Source organism: Solanum lycopersicum, chromosome 1, assembly GCF_036512215.1.
Source record: "Solanum lycopersicum chromosome 1, SLM_r2.1".
Classification (NCBI taxonomy): domain Eukaryota; kingdom Viridiplantae; phylum Streptophyta; class Magnoliopsida; order Solanales; family Solanaceae; genus Solanum; species Solanum lycopersicum.
This window is the reverse complement of record NC_090800.1, coordinates 84,887,651-84,908,301: the sequence shown is the minus strand read 5'-3', so window position 1 is coordinate 84,908,301 and position 20,651 is coordinate 84,887,651. Positions and strand designations below refer to the sequence as shown.

Here is a 20,651-nt window from a genome sequence, read left to right as displayed (position 1 = left end):
TGCAATTCTAATAACAAAGTATTCAATTGCTCTAAATGTTCCCTGAGTTGTGTACCTTCAGCCATTCGTAAACCGAATAGACGTTGTTTCAGAAGCAGCTTGTTGGTTAGAGATTTTGTCATGTACAAACTCTCCAGCTTCAACCACAGACCAGCAGCAGTCTCTTCATCCGAGACCTCTGTGATGACGTTATCCGCGAGACACAGCATGATCATCGAGTGCGCCTTTTCCTCCAGAATCGTCATCTCAGGAGTAACGACGGCGTTCTTGTCTTTCGACAACGGCGCCCAGAAGCCTTACTGTTTCAACAAAGCCCGCATGTTGATCTGCCATAAATTGAAACTGTTCCTTCCTGTGAATTTGTCGATTTTCACGTTCAAAGCAGACATCTCGAATTCTCCAAGAACACCGATTAACCGAGAGGCTCTGATACCAATTTGTTATGCGGAATTCGAGATAATACGAGAAAATATAAATGCGAAAATCAAAGCAACAAATTTACGTGGTTCACCAATAAATTGGCTACGTCCACGGGAAGAGGGGGAGCAGTTTTATTATGGAGAGGCAAAAACAAAATTACAGAATAGGGTTTGCCATAGCGTCTATATATAGTGCTAGGCTCTAACAGGCTTGGGCCGAACATACAGAATTGACATATAATTAAGGGCCCAATTCAAGGCATTCAACATGGAGAAAATTTATCATGGCCATTAGAAAGCTGAAAATTTAGTGAAATCTCATTAATATGTTTTTTTATGATCATTTTGACCAATTTTCGAAAGTCAATACAATGACTGTTTAGTGCTTAGTCTTAGTCTCCACCGCTATTGACCATCAACAGCCATGATTTGGTTATAAAGTGATAAATATGCGAACATGAAATAAGAGCAACTCTCATAAACACAGCAATCATACGTCTTTCTTAAAACACTGAAACGGAACTTCCCCCTTAACTAACAAACTTCTGTAGTTTTCTATAACAGAACTCTTAGCCATTCTTTTCAGTTTTTGACCTTCGATTATTTACACCACCTAACTGTTATACCTGACACTAGTATTAAGGGATTACACTACTATATTACTTCAACAGTTTTCTGCCAATTATGCAAAGAAGTTCATCTGCAACTGTACATATACCATGAAAGAACTCCAAAAATCCAAGCATCTGCCAACACGGGACACGATTAGAAGGTTAAGAAATAGGTAGAACTGGTTGCAGAAAACCATTTGTCAAACAATATTAGTAGTTTCCCTTGTGGCAACACGGGTCATATGTTCTTTAGATGCCTATGATATCTGAACAAACGAGGTATCATGGCTCCAAAACCACAACAAGAGACTCGAATGGGCTAAATTCATTGAGTCTTTAGCAATCTTTCATCAGGCTCCCTTGGCATGAAGCTGATTTCTGACCTCTAATGGCGTAAATCTTCTTCAGATGTACCTGGAATAAGAGCATACACGTATCAAAGATCATACCTATAAGTTAATTTTCACATAACTGCAAAGACATAATGCGCATACATGTTAGTTAATTAGACTATGTCTGAACTATATGTGTGTACTCGTGAATAAAAAGCAATCATTATTCATGCAGAGGGAAGGAAATATAACCTCTTCATTCACTTTTTACTTGGTTTGGTGGCTGCGAGAAGAACTCTTTGGCATTATTTGCCACTTCTGCCTCCAGTATCGCTTCCAACACAATGTCAGACTCCTTTGCTTCATCTGGAAGAACCAAAACTATTAACAAAAGAAGATAAATCTCAACAAATTATTAAACAAACTGTTGTATGCGCACAGAGCATGGGTGGGAGATTGAAGTTGATTGTCAAGAAAATTTGACTCTTCATTTTGCAGCTAAAATGCATGTAAAAACAAACTATCCCATCTAGATCGATGGGCTTATTCACATGGTAGTTTTTGGGGGGCAGTCGCAAGTCTGATTCTTCTTCGTTCTAGAAAACCCAATATCTAGTTTTGCAGAATAAGATTGTCACAACCAACATAGGCAAAAAATATTAGGTGATATCTTTCCATTTGTCTATATCTAATCCTTGGTAGGAAGAGTTACCTAGTATCTATGTTGTTGGAAGATAGAACGTAGCTGGTGGAATACTCAGGGTGCGCACAAGCTAGTATTTACACCATCTAGATCGATATGGCTAGTTCTCTTGCGAGATTTCTAGCTCGAATCAAGGCTTCACTGCCCCTCTCCTCTCTCTGTAACTAGAGAGGTACACAACCCGAGTTTAGAGCCACCTCGATTTGGGATGTCAGAACATCAACTCGATCGGAAACCCATTCAAACAATATGACAGATTGACATACATATGACAGCTGCCACCTTATCACCCATCACATATAAGACAACATGATTTGTAATGCAGAAATGGCCATTGGAATGTGCTTTCGGCTAATTCTAATTCTGATCACAATAACTTGAACTTTTTGGTAGTGACTTAATCTAACCACACCTAATCTCCTTCTTCTAAGACATCCTCACTTCAGCAATACCAAGTCAAAGACCGCAATACTGATCTCATCCAATTTTACTTGTACCTTTGGAAGGACATTAGTTCAAGTATTTCAAATAATTACTAGGAAAGATAAGATTAAAAACGAAGATATCAGCGACAAGGTAGGAGTAATGGATCTAATGTGACCTCTAATCCTAAAGTTCCAAATCTGAACCTTAGCTTCTGCAAGGAGGGCAGTTCCTTGTCACTACCGCCATCTCTAGCAAAGTTAGCAACAAGTTCCACTAGAATCAGATAATATTGAACCATATATTGTAAATATGTCAACTTGGCTGTAATTTTTATTTTACAGGTACAAGACCAAATATCAGAATTTGGGGCAGTACCATCATTGTACACCAGATCTTAGAGATTGTTTAATTTTACAGCATCTTTAAACATATCTTTTCAGTAGACAGCAAATGGCAACAGCAGACAAAACCAGCAGTTGTAAGATAATTAACGCCAATAAAATTTCTGCAAAGATTCTGTCTAGAACCTTTAGAAATGCACATCATTTTCAAGTCTTATGGTGTAGCAAGTACATAAACCAAAGAGCAGAAAACTATTCTGTATGCAGGATAATAGGACCAACTGGGCATATACTAAAAAGAAGCATTAGGCAATCAGAATCTCAAAAATGGTTCCTTACAATTACGTTTTGGCAACAACCCTGCACTCTCTGCAGAGACATAGAGCACAATAATATTGCCAGATTCATCAGTCAGCTCTCTCAGACCTTCATTATCTACAGAAATGGATTTCAAAGGTGTCGTTTCAGCCAATCTAGCATATGCAGCGGCTTGGCTGTGCATGTCGGTCAAAGCTCTCCTTGAACGATGATCCTGATAATTATTAATTATATAAACATTTCCATTTGAAAAGCAAGGAAAAGATAATGAAAATAATATTCATGGAAACCACAAAACCTCAGGTGTGACAGTTGCTACCGTACGCTCCTTCTCGGATATTTGAGGTCCCTTTTCAACAATGATGCTCTCTTCATCAGATTTTCGAGGTCCATTTTCAACTGTTAAAAGAAGAACAAATGAGAAACTAGTAAAGAAAAGCCTATAATCAATCATGTCAGTCAAAAATAAAGAAATACCAGCACTATTTGCAGTTGTTGTGTTGATGCTGTCTACAAGCCTCGATGTCAATGGACCAGGATTCATAAAAGAAATTGTCTGAATTTCATGACGTATGGCTTCCAGTTGAGCCATGGTATCTTGCAGTTCCTTATGAACCTGATAAACAACTTGAGATGAAGGACAAAAGAATAAGTGGTTACATCTCATTTCAAGCAATTCTGATACAAAGCATAATTTAGCCAATAAGCTTAAGAGCAAAAACAAAGTCCATCAGTTTAAGTTATGAAGCAAAAAACTCAACTTTTAAAAGAGAAAGAGAAAACCTCTACATAGACACGAAACACTTGTCATCATTGCAAATTGAAATTTATGAAGCAGCATAGAAGTTTTAGCTAGTCATACCAATGCATTCTAACACTAGGAAAGCTTAAAAACAAAAAAGGAAGTTGGGAAGATTCAGGCAGTAAGAAACCTGGCGAGCTTGCGACTGCTGCATGGCACTTTCAAACTGACCACGGGCTAATTGAACATAACCAATTGCACGCCCAACAAATCTGCCTGCTGTTCCTGCTATGATTGGCAGATCTTTAGGTCCTAAATTCACAATTTATTTTATTAAGAAAATGTTAAACCCATAAAGAACAAGATACTTCCCATTAAAATTTGCAGAAATTAACAACCACGGGTAGCAATTACAACGAACAAAGTGATTAATTCCATAATACAGCTATAGCAATCAATACCTTCTTAAACTGTCAATTCTAAGGTCAAAATTAAGAGACTTTTAACCATCAACTTATTCATACTCCACATCAAATGAAATAAGGTCTGAGACTGATTAAGCAAAACTGATACAGGACACTTATATAGTCTAGCTCAACTAGTTTGAAACTGAAGCATAATTGATGGTTTGCATACCCTTGCTATCAAAATTTAATCACTCAATAGATAATTAGTAATCTACTTTAATTATCACCTACAAATATTTTTCAAAATTTAAAGAAATTACGTGAAGATATCACCTAAAAATGGTCAAATTAACGTCTAAATTCGATTATAAAGCCGCAGCATATTATTCCGGAAAATCCAAATGAGGGGAAAGTACCAATAAGAGCAGCAGTAGCGCCAAGCAAGAGAAAAAGCTCTCCGTATGAAATTCCTAGCATCTCTTCTTTATTTTCTTTTTCACTTTGTTTCAGTCATATGTTTGAAGACCACCGCGATGAGAGATTATAAATCAATGACTCTTACCGGAAATTTGATCGGAGAAATAGTCCGACAGCCGGGGCCGGGCGGCACTGGAAACGAAGAAGGAAAGAAGAAAATTGAAAGCGATCAACTTTCCAAAAATAATATTGTAGAGAAATTTCATTAATTTACACTTTACTCATCCAAAAAGCCATATATTTGTAACAGGACATAAGTCAAACGCTTTGGCAGTAATTATAACTTTAGTTTCATTTTATTTTTACTTCATACAATTTTCTAAAACAGATAATTTTTATTTTATTTAAATTTTACTTTTACTTATCAATTTTAATATAATTTTCTTTCCTATTTAATCGTTTTTATTAAATACTTATTTTTTAATTATTAATTCAACGTAAAGCGCATAAATAATTTATATATTTTAATAATTAAAAAATAGATCTGTTTTTACCGCGTATTTTTATTTTTTTGTTATTCCGCGTATTTTTATTTTTCCGCGTGATCCAAACGCTATAAATACACTCAACAGTCAGACACCAGCATCACATACACCGGCGCTACCGGCGCATCTTAGATTGCGCCACCGGATAGATGTCCAATTAGAACCCTAAACCACAAATCAGTTTTGCCGCCGATGTTATCTGCTTCATCCATCCATTAAGAAGGAAAAAAAGGATAATTGGAGAACTTGATAATGTCAGGTTTTTCTTGGAATTCTTGCCGTTGCATGCATTCATTTAAGAAAAACAAATCAAAGAACTTGTTGTGTTTTTAAAATTACTTTCGCATTCTTAGATGCGTATGTTAAAAAAACAAAGAAATTATAGTTATCAAGAATGTATTAGCATTGCAATATCAACAAATCTTTTCTTTTTTTCAATAAATTAGGTTGTCATTCTCTCATTGTGTGTGCTTGGATGCATATTTTAAGAAAGTAAAAGAGATTGTAGGTTTCTTGATAAGTTCAAGAACTTGTATGATTTTCACGAGGGCTGTTGCTCTATGCAGGTAAGTTGGGAGTTGTTCTTGAAGTCTCCACTCCCACAACTTAAAAAAATTTAGTAGTTTGATTATAAGCGTTCTTACTTGCCACTCTCCTTTACATGGTCTAGACTTTTTGAGTTTGATTGTTTCTCGCCTAGTGTCCCTACTTAATCTTGTATACTCTTGGGATGCCTATCGGAGTCATCTGTTAATAGGGGTGTAAGCTGCCTGGAGTATTTGGTGCTAGATGTGTGGAGGGTAAAATACTTTCTGCCAAATATGCCCGTGAAAACATGATTCCTTACCTGGGCATATGTCTGGGCATGCAAATAGCTGTTATCAAGTATGATAGATCCATTCTTGGGTTGCAAGATGGGAACAGTACAGAGTTTGATCCAAAACCAACAGTCCTTGGGTAATTTTTATACTGGAAGTTATGTTCGGATGCTTCTCCTTCATCATGAATTTCCCTCATGATCTTCATGTGTTTGAAAGGTCTCATTTTAGTAGTGGCTATATAAATCTGTAGATCATGTTCACAGGGTTCAAAAGCGCATAGGAGACATACCCCGCGTCTTGGATCAAGAAGAACGTATTTTTCAAGTCAAAGATTCTAAATCTGCAAAACTGTAAGAACTTCCATTCCTTCATTCTCACTGCATTGGCTGTATCTTGATCTGAAGCCATTCTGGAGGGCTTCTCCTAATGATATTACCAAGTGGCCAAACTATATCTTTTCTCTGATTTGGCAACTAGAGCTATCTAAATTATGAGTTCCAACACTTTCTTTCTTGGAATTTGGAACTGTGGTGTAACTATTTCTCATCCATGTTGACTGGTTTAATAATTATATGTAGACCATAAGATGTGATATCTTTAGCAAGGGGATGCATGCTAAAACTTTATCATGTACTATGTAGGTGAATCCTGATATGATGTAACAATTTGAAGATGCTGGCCTTACTTTCAGTGGCAAAGATGAAAGTGGTTGTTGCATGGGGGTGAACGTTCTATATAATTGAATTATGAAGTCATGATCGATACTCGTAGTGTTGTTATTGGTTTTATTATAATTGAACTATGAAGCCATCGATCATGCTAGATGCATTCTTGGGTTTCAATATGCGAACAGTACCGTGTTTGATCCCAACACTGACAATCCTTGGGTGATTTTTGTACCGGAAGTTAAGTTTTGATACTTCCCCTTCATCATGAATTTCCCCCATGATCTTCATGTGTTTGAGGTCTCATTCTAGTAGTGGCTATATTAATCTGTAGACCATGTCCACAGGGTTCAGAAGCGCATATGAGAGGTACCATGCATCTTGGATCAAGAAGAGCTTATTTTCAAGTCAAAAGATTCTAAATCTGCAAACTGTAAATACTTCCTTTCCTCCAAGCTCACTGCATTGGCTATATCTTGATCTGAGGATCTGAAGCCATTCTGGAGGACTTCTGCTATCGATATTACTGAGTGGATAAACTATATCTTTCTCAGATTTGGTAATCGGAGCTTTGTAGGATGAGAGGCACCGTCATAAATTATGTGCCACTCATGCCAGGTAATTTTGTCCTTTAGTGCTTGTTTGTATTAATAATCAATGATGACAGGAAATGTGTACAACTAATTAATGTTCTTTTCCATTGTGCAGAAACTAGACCTGCTATCAAATTTCTTGGGAGGGTAAGGTCTCTTTTTGATATTATCTCAATCAAATATATTAGTTTTCACACGACCTGATGTTTCTCTCTTAAGGTCTAGTGTGGTAATGAAACTTGTTAACATCTGAAATAGCAAATTACAAGCTCAAGGGGAGTGCACAAGTACACGCAATGGGAGTCAAAAGAAGGTAAACTATTCCTACCATTTTGTTCCTGACCTGAATAAGAGCTGATTTTTTCTAGTTAATTAGCATCATTTCTTAGGCTAGTAACTCCATTATGAGGTATCAATAACAGTTTATATATGTTCTATGCTCCGTCTTGTTGAAAGCAAGAAGGATTTTTGAGGGTTTAATCCTTTCTAGTGTCATCTTTGCGTTGTCTCTTAAGGTCTATTTTATATTTTATTGGGTTGATTATAGCAGGTGAATTATGAATTCTAACTTGTAAGGAAAATAATTTTTGTTCTAATACCATCTGTAGCAAAACAATACTAGTGGTTCTCTCTTTTTCAATTATAAGGCCTTGAAACTTTAATATCGTCCAATTTAATTTGAACACTGTTTATGACATCATTCATGTTTTAGGAAATACTCCACTAGCTAACAAGATTCTCTTGAACGTGTTTCATAAGAAAATGATTGTTTTCATGATAATACTGGTTCTGTGTATTTTACGCGTTAATTTGACTGATGCGGATCTGTTTGAATTTATTCAATGGGTTAGTCCATCGACACGAACTAGCTCATATATTTTACTCCATTTTAGTCTAGTCTTTCTCATGGTTTCTTACTTAAACGCTGTTTCATATTCTCTGAATAATATATTTGCAACCCACAGTTTGCCGATATAGATGGATCATCGATAGTACCCCATTAGTGAATCAGGTCCTGAATAACAAGACTTGCAAGATTAAGTTAATACTTCATTTATGAATTTGGAGTTACCTTGATGCTCTCTAACCTTCACCTATCCCCACATAAGAAAAAAAAGAAAGAACAGGGAGTTAGAACAAAAAGTGATTTAAGGTATTTTTCTTTACTCCCGATGTCTTTGTTTTTATTTGTGTTGGAACAGTAACTCTGATATTGATAGAGTGGAACAGATACAGAGGAATGAGGATCAATAAAGCAGGCCAAACTAATTTTGGGAGTAAAGCATAATTGATGGATTGATTCTTGATGTTGCCATTCTATTTATTTGTTTATTTATTTTCGTAGGTGCAATTATGGTTGGAGATGCATTGTTGCCTTCAGAATGTTCTCCCATTGTTGAGGAGTTGAAGCATACTTTACTTCTAATCGATTTACATACTTACATCTAAAGCTGTACTCTGATATGAAGTAAAAAATATTGATTTACATACTTAACTTCTGAAGTTGTTCTCTAATCCGATTGATCTTTTGGTTTGCATATATAATCTTGAAGTCCAAAGAGGGTCTTGCATTCTCCAAAAGAGTCTCTGCTTGACCATCCCAGTGTCTCATTCAAAGTTGTTGATATTGAATGTCCGTCTTTGATACTCAAAAAGACTGATTTTGTTCATTTGCATGCAGTGACGAATGAGGATGACCTGCTTTGCCGACGTGCTTCTCCTTCTCCTTGCCACTGCTGTCCAGTGCGTTTGGGATTCATCTGAGTTGTCTTAATAAATTGAATGCAATCATTGGTGCATTCAAGCTTTCAGGATACATCTCAGGTCCTGATCGTTACACAGTGAAGGTATACATGCCCAAATCGATGGAGTTCAGGAAACAAATCTGAGTCTTTGGTTTTATTTTTGTATAATTGAGTTTGTGTTATGTTTTGTTTTGTGAGAATTACTTGGGTTGTTTTTTGTGAATTTATATTTCAAAACACCAAATCATTTTCTAGCCATGTTATTTATTTGTTAGAAATGCTGGTCATCACCAGCTCAGAATTTCTACTTTGTGTACCATATGTAGGTTAAGAGGAGTAGTTTGAATTATTATCTCAAAAAAGGAAAAGAAAAAGAGGTGTGTGTGTGTGGCTCTTGTTTGTCTATTAGAACATGTCACTTTTTCATTTTTGTTACATGTTAGAAGTGCAATCAAATTGCCAGAAATGATGTGCAGCATTTAAGTCCCTTGGTTGGTACCATTGATACTGCTTGTGTTAGTGTGATAAAGCTATTTGATGTGTTTTTCATGAATCTCTTATGGTGATTTGTTGATTCATAATATTAATTGTAGGGTTGGTGCGTCATCCTTCTCTTTATTGAGGATACTTTCGCTAATCTCTGGACTGAAAGTAACTCTGTCGGTGAGAGCAATTGCACTCGACATTTTTTTTTTGACAAAAGTAACAAGTTTGTATATAAATCTTCAGCACTAAGGCTGGGATCCCAAAAATTTACATCATATAGCTACATAGAATTGAGTAGGCTCAGCAACCCCCCAAAAATAAAACCCATCTCTAGGTCCGATCTCATCTTAGAAGGATCCTAAGATGTTTACAATTTCTACAGGATCATCTATATATTTCGAAGTACACAAATAGCAAAAAGTGATGATGCAATTCATTTTAATTCTATTTAGAGGACTACTGATACTTCCATAACATCTTCAATTTCTCTCCTTCCAAATGGTCTACCGTATCACTGCTGGGACAGTTTTCCATCTATCTTTGTCTGTGCTACCACTCTCCTCATAGTTCCAGCTTATTTAAGCCTGACCTGCCCTTTTAGGCAATAGTCCACCTTACGCCTCTGAAACTAATAAACATGTTCGTTGCATATATTAAGAAAATCAAAGAGATTGTAGTTTTCTTTATAAAAAAATCAAGAACTTGTATGATTTCACAAGGGCTGTTGAGGAGTTGGTTTTCAACAGCCTCTATGCAGGTATGTTGTGGAGTTGTTCTTGAAGTCTCCACTCCCACGACTTAAAAAAAATATTAGTTTGATTATAAACGTTCTTACTGGCCACTTCCCTTTACATGGTTTAGACTTTCAGTTTGATTTTTCTCGCCTTGTACCCCTACTTAATCTTATGTACTCTTGTGATGCCTAACGGTGTCATCTGTTAATAGGGGTGGAAGCTGTTTTAGTTCCTGGAGGATTTTGGTGATGGATATGTAGAGGGTAAAATACTTGCTGTCAAATATGCCTGTGTAAACAGGATTCCTTACCTGGCATCTGTCTATGCATGCAAATTGCTGTTATCGAGTATGATAGATCCATTCTTGGGTTGCAAGATGCGAGCTGTACAGAGTTTGATCCCAACACCGACAATCCTTGGGTAATTTTTATACCGGAAGATAAGTTCAGATACTTCTCCTTCAACATGAATTTCCCTCATGATCCTCATGAGGTCTCATTTTAGTAGTGGCTCTATTAATCTGTAGACCATGTTCACAGGGTTCAAAAGCACATATGAGAGGTACCATGTGTCTTCTATCAAGAAGAACATATTAAGTCGAAGCTTCTAAATCTGCAAAACTGTAAGTACTTCCTTTCCTCCATCCTCACTGCATTGGATGTATCTTGATCTGAAGCCATTCACTATTCTGGAGGATTTCTCTCATTGATATTACCAAGTGGCTAAACTATATCTTTTCTCTGATTTGTCAACTAGAGCTCTCTAGATGAGAGGCACCGTCATAGATATGAGGTTCAACACTTTTTTTTCCTTAAATTTGGAACTGTGGTGTAACTATTTCTCATCTAGGTGGACTGATTTAATAATTATATATGGATGATAAGATGTGATATTTTTAGTAAGGGATGCATGGTAAAACTTTATCATGTGCTTTATAAGCGAATCCTGATACTGTGCAGATATTTGAAGATGCTGGCCTTTCTTTCACCGGCAAAGATGAAAGTGGTCGCCTCATGGAGGTGAACATTTTATATAATTGAATTATGAAGTCATGATGATAGATACTCGTAGTGTTTTTATTGGTTTTATTATAATTGAGTTATGAAGCCATGCATTGAATGGAAAGATTTGGGGTTTTTCTTGTTGATGACCCCACTTGCACAACTCTAGAAACTAGTAGTTTAGTTATAAAAGGTTTTGATTTGTAGTATTTTGAATGAAGACACTCAATTGGACAGACTTCCGTATACACCCTCAGAGGTCATTTTCGTTTACATGGTCTAAACTTTTTATCTTCTTTGAAATGAACATGGTCTCGATCTTTTGTATTTGATTGTTCCATAAAAGTTGAAAATTGATTCAAGTTAAAGAACGGGGATATATGTTTTCAGATTAAGTTTATGTTTTGAGGATCAGTAGAGGTGGGCTGGGCTGCTGAGAATATGGTATGTCGTGATTTAATACAATTTTAATCGCTTAGACTTTTATACGAAAATTGATGTACCTTTTCTTCTCTTAGTATGATACTGCATCACAAGTAAAAAAAAAAAATCCTAATGAATATTCTTATATCACAACATTATTTAATTTTTCCATGAGATTTACTTCCTTGTAGTACTTCTCTTTTATGTTTGTTTTTCTTATAAATAGTGTACTCTTTGTTTGAACTTAACCAAGTTTCCTCCAGGTATATATTTCTATAGGCTTTGGGACTTGCTATGTTAAGGTGGATGACAATGGTAAGTATAAGTTTCTTTGACATTGATCTAACGTATTTGATATGCAGAAAGTTCTGCTCAATTTATTATATTAGTTCATCATCTGAAGTTCTACCTTCTTTTGATCTGAAGTTGTACTTCCTTTGAAGGATCTGGTGTTTCACGAGATGGAATGATGCTGATGGGAAAAAGATATGATCTTTTTGCAAAATGTTGAACTGACTTTTTCTTTTGTATTGTATTGATAGTGCTGTACATAATTTTTTTAGCCTGATAACTATGATGTTTGTAACTTTGAATGATTCTTCTAGTCTATAGGATTGCATACATTATTCAACTGATAGGCTGTTTGATGGTTTGTGCTCATTAGTATTTTTTCACAGATGTTTTATTTATCGTTTTGTGGTTTTATTTGTAATTGGGCAAACTTGTATGGCCGTGCACCACAAAATATTGATGCTTACACTTTAGATTTGCTTTTATTGTAAGATGTTCATGTACATCGCTTGTATAGTTCTTCATTTGCAATAAAATACTCTCTATACCTGTTCTTAGTCCCCAAAAGAGAAGGGGCAGGGGATGAAATATAACTTTTGTTGATCACTTCTGTATGTAGAGATGTTTTTATTGTTTATTCTAGCTGAAGTTGAGGTAGAACATACAGGTTCGTGCTTAGGTACTTTTAGCCCAGCTTATGAAGAAAACATTTGTGACTGTTTCTTTCAACTTCTATTATACTTCCTTATTGTCTGGCCATTTTAATTAACTATTGTTTTGTATGCTTCCTTTACTCCAGCAACATCAAAATACTGCTATTCAGATGTTATGCATGCTTTCCCATGTCATAATAAATGTGCGTGCCTTTTTACATAGTCAAGAATTATAATGTTTTGTTTAATTCTAGTATTTATCTTTGTTGAGCATTACACTCATTGGCATGTTCTACAGCATGCTGCAGATGAGCGAATCAGTTTGGAAGAACTTCATGAGAAGGTAATGATTGTCTAAAAACTCATTGATGTGTCATTTCAACATGGAGTCTGTAACTTAGTGAATTATCAGGTCTTATCTGGACAAAAGAGGACAACCACCTATCTTGATTTCGAGCATGAAGCAGTACATTTATGGTCATCTAATTTGAAATAGATTTGCCTTGTGCCACTTGTCTTGTGGGGAAGACTTGAAACTCTTTGTCATAGGTAATATTGATTTTGAGTCTTTTACCATGCTTTTGTAGATCATGCCTGAAACTGGTTACCAATTATTACACAACTATACTGACCAAATTCAAAATTGGAGTTTGATCTGCAAAGTTCATTCTCAAGCTTCAATATCATCTACCAGGTAAGTTACGGTTCTTTGTTTAGATTTTCATCACCAACCAGTCTATGGAACTTGATAAAATTGCCATTTACCTGAAATTCCGTTCCACTAAATTTTGCAACATTCATTGAAGTTGAACACTAACTCTAGAATAAAGTCATATGTTTAGGTTAAAACGGGAACTTAAATCTGATTCACAAGCAACCAACATCTGGCTCATTTCTTGTGGTAACATTCTCTAATACTTGCCTCTATCGTATTATACATTCAAGAAGTTAAAGTACATGTAAACCATTTGCAAATCAGTCTTATAAGGGAAAGGTAATATAGTGTTGATTGAAGTTGTTAATACAGGATTATGAAGTGACATGAACTATTAGGACATAAGAATTGAGATTAGGCATTATTGGGAATAAAGATACACTGTATAGTAAATGCACAAAGGATGGGAGAAATTGTTTGCATAATCAGTAAAGGTAATTAATTTACATTATTTTCTATTTCCTAATTCTGATTACATAATTAGAAGTTCCTACAATCGTTCAGACTGTAAGGAACAATCGTGCATTATTCCTCCAATTGTGCAGAAAGTAGAGCTGTAACATAACTTCCACATAAATATTACTATTAATATTTGTGGGCCGCTTATGAAAAAGTAATATCCGCATAAGTATGTAGCTCAATTAGGCACATAAGAAAAATAAGGTCGAGATAACTAATGCAACTTTGGTTTGTGGTATTTAACTGTCATTATTAATATCCTCATGACTTATGCAAGAATCTATGTATTATTTTATGCGGGCATTGCTTATGGAATAATAACATTTGTCAATAATGCATGGAATGAGTATTTACAGGAAAAAAATTCCCTTTAATGTAGATGGTCCCTGCATAGCATTACTCATTTATTTTCACCATGTAATAATCCCCACATTATCATTTACCACATGATTGCACAACTAATACTTTAATCAAATAATGTCTTACTCTCTTATATTTCAATTGTGATATTACTGAAGAAAAATAGAGTGATATATAGGGTGTTTTCTGTTTTGCTTAATTTAAAAAGGTGATTGGAATACATTACTTTTCTATGTTCTAATTCTAATAACCTGATAGGAAGTTCCTACAATTGTTCAGATCAAAAAGATAACTTTATTCTCTTAAATTGAAGTGATCTTTACAAAAATGTATGTGTAAAGATAAAACGTACAAACAACGTGATTTTTGATGATGTTGAAAGTTCATATGTGTCTCTTTTGTTTAAATTCAAGAGTTTTGGAAGTTTGCAAACTTAGATGCTATTTTCTTTATTAAAAGCTAGCAGTTACTATGCTTGTCATTAGGAGCTTAAAGGATTCAATTTCTTTCTAGAAAAAGAAACATTGATGGTCTTACCTTTCTTAGTTTTTTGGATAAATATTAGTGTTTTGTAGTGATGAATGTTGAGGTTCAAGAAATAATGTTGTTCCTTCTGTGTTTATCCTATATTTGAATCACTATATTGCATTCGTAATCATTATATTCTTCTCCACGTTATTTAAGTTGGTTGACATAGCATGTCCTCTCCAGGTTGAATGTAATATGGATGATTTGTACACGGATGGAGAAATCCTCAGCATTCTCTAACATTGAAAGGAAGGAGCAGAAACCTCACTGGCTCATGGATCAGGTGCTGGAATATTTTTTGATTTATTGCCCATCTGTGTAGCTATTTTAATGGCTTAGTGTAGAGATTCTATACATTGGTGCTTTTATGGAGTTAACATTGCAATGCGATTTTTTTTTATAAATGCAGTACTGTTAATTGCAAAAGATATAGACTCACTTAATCCTGAATACAGACTGGTATATGTATCAACTATCAATTATACTACTCACATATCTACTCTGTCCCTCCAGCGTATCTTCTCTTTATAGGAGCAAGTTTTTGGTTGTTATTTCGTGAGCAGGTTGCTTGGATTAGTTTCTATGTGGAGTAGTTGCTTGAAAATCCAAAATGAAATGAACAGGCACCTCTCTTTATCTGGTAACATTAGGTATTCCCCTCCCAGTAGTAAAAATTTATAGCTTCACAACCTGTCAACCCGACTAGTGGAATTCCACCGACTATGCAAGCGCTCTTAAGAAGGGAAGTTTGCAGACCGTTGCTCTCTTGGCTACGCTGCCACCTGATGGATCACTAATTGAAGTGACCAAGGGAGTTGAAGCCTCTCATAAGTTGCCTTGAGGGAACTTGAACGTGGTCCTGGAACGAGATATTGCGACATAAATGAGCCTCTCTTTAGAACCAAGCGCTTCTATGAAGTCCCTTCTTCCCTTGTTTCTTGCCGTTCCATGGTATGACACATCGGGCAAAATAAGACCTGAAACATGGGCAGGTATCTTGGACTCAGAAGCCCCTCTGTTAAGTCCTCGTTTTTTAATTTTCTTAATTTGCTTAGACATGACTTCTGATTTACAAGCCCACCACTGCAGGTTTTTTCTGTTGTTGATCACTATATTTGGTGAATGAAATTGGTACATTTTCCAGCATGGAGGGACCGTTTTCATTGTTCAAGCTTGAGCTCTTACCCAACAATTTGTTGAATCATATTTTTAAGTGATTTCTCGTAAGACTTATTTTATAGCGTGTTCGAGTTTTACCACCCTGAATTTCTATTATTTATTTTTTACTTTCTTATGCTTATGGATTCTACCATGTTTATTGCTCAAAATCTTATATCTAGAGATATTCTACCATGTTTATTGAGTAAGGTGGTTAACAAAACTCTACACATGGGTTTAATTCCTTCCTGAAACATGGTCATTTTGTTTTACCTATCCAATCTCAATGCTATAATTAATTGAGGAGTTAATTTAAAATTAGTAATTGTATGAAGCAATTAAAGCAATGGAGGTTTTAGTCTCTCATTTATTTGTTGAAGGCTAATCTTTTATTTTTAGAAAATTCCAGACCTAAACTGTGAGTTATTTTTGTTTATTTTATGTATAAAGACATCATTTTGTAATCATGTCCAGAATAACTTATTAGACAATTATTTGATTTGGTTGTATAATCTAATTTGTGGTGTATTTGAGATAATTAAAAATATGTATTAACATTTAAAATAATTGTAATACTCAAGTATACAAAAATAATATTTAATTTGTTGTTGCACGAAGAGTGAGTTATTTTTGAAATAAAGTAATATTAATATGTTGAAAGTTTATGAGATTATGGTCAATAGAAATGGATGCATAGTTCGACTATGAATTTGAATTACAATTATTTTGGGCTAAATTTTATATTAATAATTTTTAAAAAGTCTATTTACTATGTATAAAGTAGGATAAAAGTTATGAATTATAAATTTCATAGTCTAAGTTAAATAATTTTAAGTTATAAATGATAACAACAAATTCCATGTAAGTTATATATTATCAATGGAATAAACTCTTTTTATTAATTAAAAGAATAAATAAGTACTACTGAAAAAATTACTATAAAAAAATAATATATTTTGTATTAACGCGTTTATATTTTTCCGCGTGTTCAAATGCGACTCCTCTGTACTCTTCAGGCTTCATAACGCTACCGGAGTACGCAACCGGATGAAAACCCCTAAACCCGCCATCGAGTAATATTTTATCTTTTCCCATTATCTTGGTGTTGCAAGATTTTCCTGAAATTCTTGCCTGCATTCTTGGATTTTTGAAGTTACTTTGGTATTCTTATATGCATGTTTAAGGAAATTAAAGAAATTGTAGTTTTCAAGAATATGAGTACAGGAAATTCAAGAAATCTTTTTTGTTTCTTTAAAAAATCAAGAATTTGTTTAACTTTTTCAGTGGAGATGGGGATGAATGCCGGAGGCTATTTCTGTCGGGGTTTTCTTGAATGATTTCGCAAGGCTTGTTGAGGTTTTGTTTTTAAACAGAGTCGATACTAATTTACCCTTTCAAGGGTATTGAATGGAAAGTTGTGGATTTGTTCTTGAAGGATGAAGTAATTTAATTATTTTAAAATGAAGACACTCAATTGGACAAACTCTCGTAAATGCACTCAGTGCTCATATTCCTTTACATGGTCATTACACCTTTTTACTTTGATTGTTTCTTAAAAATGGAAAATTGTGCCAGGTAAAAGTCTAAGAGAATGGGGAATTATATGGTTCGTCTTTTCTGATTTTGTTAATGTTTTGAGAATCAGTAAATGGAAAGTCGTGCTTTCATGCAGACTTAATCGTTGACACTATAGTTGCACCTGTGTGTTGCTTGCAAAATAGGCAGTGACCGGGAGGGTCTTCATTGAGTTCTTATGTTTCTTTGCTACTTCTGACGATAAGACCTTATGCTTTATATGAAAATTGATACTATTTTTCCTCCGATAATCCATTCTAGTATCATAATTTTTTTCAAATAAATTTTCTTATACACAACTCGTACAATAATATTAAGACTGTTCATGATGTGCCACTCATGCCAAGTAATTTGTCCGTTTGTGCTTGTATGTGTTAATAGTCAATGATGACAGGAAATGTGTGCTACTAATTAATGTTCTTTTCCATCATGCACAAAGTAGAGCTGTAAGGAAACTGCATCATTCCGCAGAAGTTATCTGGTCGGAGCTTCCATGGCTGTCATCCCATCAATGTGATCAATCTTCTATCCCAAATTGTGGTGACAGTGTATTCTCTGATGTAAGGTAATGTTTATCAAATTTCTTGGGAAGGGTAGGTGTCTTTCTGATATTATCTCAATAAAATATATTAGTTACTCACACGACCTAATGTTTCTCTCTTTAGGCCAAGTGTGAAAATGAAACTTGTCAACATCTGAAATAGCAAATTACAAGCTTAAGGGGAGTGCCCAAGTACAGGCGATGGGGAGTCAAAAGATGGTAAACCATTCATGCTGATGGCTCATAGGCAAACTGATGCTTGCAGCCATGCTGGATTCCAAAGCTTTTGAGATTCGTATTTTGGCATCGCAAAGTTCAAGTTTTTTTGTCACTAAATCACCTTTTTGGTGAAACTACGCAGCCTTCTACTTTTTTGTTCTTATTACTCTATCTGGTATAACTCAAAAAACTATTTAACATGTTATCTCTTGAGCTGAAAAACTGTTGCTTAGCATGGCACCTCGGGTGGGGTATATGAGATTTAAGAATAAGTTCCATTTCATGATGCATCTTCTCTGTCTTATAAGGCTGATACTTGCAGCCATGACAGATTTGAAAGCTTTTGAGCTGATTCCATGTTTTGGTTTGGCAAAATTCACTTCCCCCCCCCCCTCCCCCCCACCAAACCAACCTTTTCATGAAATTACGCATGACCTTCCTCTTTACTTATTCTTATGACTGTCTCTGCTCCATTATATAAACCATGTGAATGTGGAAGTTTTGTCTTCCGTGGAAGTTCAATAAAACTTTGTATGATTTCTCAAGGGTTGTTGAGGAGTTGGTTTTAGCAGCCTCGATGCAGCTACCACTTAGGTTTACTAATTCACCCTTCCAAAGTTTCTTTCATCTTCTGTTGTGCTTCCTTTTCGCCTGGCCATTTTAACTGTGGTTTGGTATGGTTGCTTTACACCTGCGACATCAAAATACTGTCATTCAGATGATATGCATGCTTTCACAGTAAGCTTTGGCCTTAAGGAGAGGTTCTGAGCTCTACTTCTGACGTTTCTTTGTCGGAAATTGTTACCAAAACTCACTCGAGGCCAAATGGATATTGTAAGGTTTTGAAGGTAAAGCTCTTTTGAGTTTTAGTTGGTAGTATCTATTATGATAGGTATGAAATGACTAACTTGGTCTTGGTTATTGCCATTGTTTACAGGCCAAGTGTTTGTACCTTGGAATTAATTATTGTAGACAAGATGTTGGTACAACAGGTAATTTGGTATAAGCCTATCTGATACAGAATTGACTGATGTTTGCCAATAAGGAACTTCGGTGGGATTTTTCTCTTGGCAGTCATTGTACGTGATGTATTTTACAACCAACCAGTTTGAAGGAAGCAAATGCACTCCAAGTGTTTGTAGTTTTCTCACAATTCAAACAAACAAAAAATATTGATTTACTTGCTTCACTTCTATAAAACTATACTTCGTCTTGATTGATCTTTTGGTTTGCATATATAATCTGGAAGCCCAAAGAGAGCCTTGCATTCTCTACTAAGAATCGCCCTTGTGCATCCCCAGTGTCTCCTTCAAAATTGTTCATATTGAAAGGTCTGTCTCTGCTATACCAGCTAACTGGTTTCTCAGATTTCATTTGCATGCCGTGAGGACGACTGCTTTGCACACGTGCTTCTCCTTCCCCATTGCTGCTATTGTCCAGTGGATTTGGGAATCATCTGAGTTCCCTTAATAAATTGAATGCAAGTGATGGTTCATTCAAGCTCTAAGGATAATTACACAGTGGAGGTATGCCGGCCCAAATTGATGGATAAGAGATGTGATAAGTTATCTTTTCTACACTTTGTTTCCCGAAGTACCACTGTTTAATTTGCAGGTCCTTCAATATTTCTGTATCCACTTGTTTCAGTATGTTTTTCTGTCCAAAGAAAACAGTAAACTAAACTTCGGTTAACATTTACTATATGGATACTTGTTTTTTTTATGGTGTTTTTGTTTTCCTTGACCCTCGTAATGCAGATATCTACTCAAGATTTGTTTCCAAAGGACCAATACATAAATTACTTAATAACATAGCAATGAGTTCTGACATTGAGCAACAAAGTAGATCTCCGATATATCCACTGTTTTGGTTTAACTTAAATTGCTCAAGATCTTTATATGATTTGACTTTGGAGCCTTCAAAGACCTCTGTGGAATATAAGGTTGTGAGATTTTGTGTTGGCATTTATAATTTAGTTGTTTGTAGGTTCGGGAAATGAGTCTGCGACTTTGGATTTATTTTTGTAGAAATGAGTTTGTTCTTTCTCATTGTTGAATTGAGTTTGTTCTTTTCAACCACCATCAAGAATATTCTTAGTTATAATCCTCAGATAACCAATCCAGATATTACTAAATTCCAAAGCAGAGTTAATGTTCCCTTCACATATAGCTGTGTTGATAAGAAATTCATTGGCCATCAGTTTGGTGTGCAGGTCAAGACTAGTACTAATTTTTGGAACCTTACAGCAGTTGAAAAGTTGCCGGAGTCTTAACAGTTATGATCCTCACAATGTTCCTGCAAATGCTTTAGTAAATTTATCGTGAAGTGCTCTTGTGGGGAGATAGTCATGTTTCAAAAGTTTGTGCACAATTTATAACTTATCCTTTTCGGCCTGACCAGAATTTGGTTATAGTAGCCAACGA

General features: G+C 35.3%; 2 protein-coding genes across 58 annotated transcripts; one reads left to right on the top strand and one right to left on the bottom strand.

Moving 5' to 3' along the window:
- Nucleotides 1-877: 877 nt before the first annotated feature.
- LOC101255736 (uncharacterized) lies at nt 878-5,003 on the bottom strand. 8 transcript variants are annotated; one of them, XM_010314178.4, is made up of 7 exons: nt 4,716-5,003; nt 4,083-4,180; nt 3,628-3,766; nt 3,449-3,549; nt 3,172-3,364; nt 1,615-1,728; nt 878-1,444 (listed from the first exon to the last, which is right to left on the bottom strand). In XM_010314178.4, exons 1-6 carry the CDS (start codon nt 4,774-4,776, stop codon nt 1,619-1,621), a joined length of 702 nt encoding a protein of 233 aa, XP_010312480.1. In that variant the 5' UTR covers nt 4,777-5,003; the 3' UTR covers nt 878-1,444; nt 1,615-1,618. The 8 variants fall into 8 exon arrangements, with proteins under 8 accessions (XP_010312480.1, XP_010312476.1, XP_069144744.1 ...); XM_010314174.4 differs by having other exon boundaries at nt 4,083-4,204; nt 4,716-5,002; XM_069288643.1 differs by having other exon boundaries at nt 3,470-3,549; nt 4,083-4,204; nt 4,716-5,002.
- A 212-nt stretch (nt 5,004-5,215) lies between these two features.
- LOC101261669 (DNA mismatch repair protein MLH3-like) lies at nt 5,216-20,306 on the top strand. Of its 50 annotated transcripts, XR_011211379.1 has the most exons (22): nt 5,216-6,432; nt 6,724-6,987; nt 7,095-7,180; nt 7,302-7,365; nt 7,456-7,487; nt 7,560-7,653; nt 9,022-9,187; nt 10,517-10,927; nt 11,265-11,324; nt 11,993-12,044; nt 12,156-12,876; nt 12,972-13,016; nt 13,261-13,367; nt 14,919-15,018; nt 15,145-15,194; nt 15,299-15,727; nt 15,825-15,958; nt 16,910-16,966; nt 17,911-18,033; nt 18,134-19,076; nt 19,166-19,858; nt 19,986-20,306. XR_011211379.1 is itself a non-coding variant. In XM_069288665.1 (17 exons), the coding sequence occupies exons 11-16, from the start codon at nt 12,024-12,026 to the stop codon at nt 15,151-15,153; spliced, it is 339 nt and encodes a 112-aa protein (XP_069144766.1). In that variant the 5' UTR covers nt 5,361-6,432; nt 6,724-6,987; nt 7,095-7,365; nt 7,456-7,487; nt 7,560-7,653; nt 9,022-9,187; nt 10,517-10,927; nt 11,265-11,324; nt 11,514-11,565; nt 11,697-11,750; nt 11,993-12,023; the 3' UTR covers nt 15,154-15,194; nt 15,299-15,339. The 50 variants fall into 50 exon arrangements, 4 of the variants coding, with proteins under 4 accessions (XP_069144766.1, XP_069144764.1, XP_069144765.1 ...); XR_011211378.1 differs by having other exon boundaries at nt 19,166-20,306; XR_011211385.1 differs by lacking the exons at nt 15,299-15,727; nt 15,825-15,958; nt 16,910-16,966; ... (2 more) ...; nt 19,166-19,858; nt 19,986-20,306 and adding exons at nt 13,086-13,150; nt 13,516-13,574; nt 13,701-13,822 and having other exon boundaries at nt 5,368-6,218; nt 6,346-6,432; nt 10,517-10,748; ... (1 more) ...; nt 12,820-12,876; nt 14,919-15,161.
- The last annotated feature ends 345 nt before the right edge of the window (nt 20,307-20,651 follow it).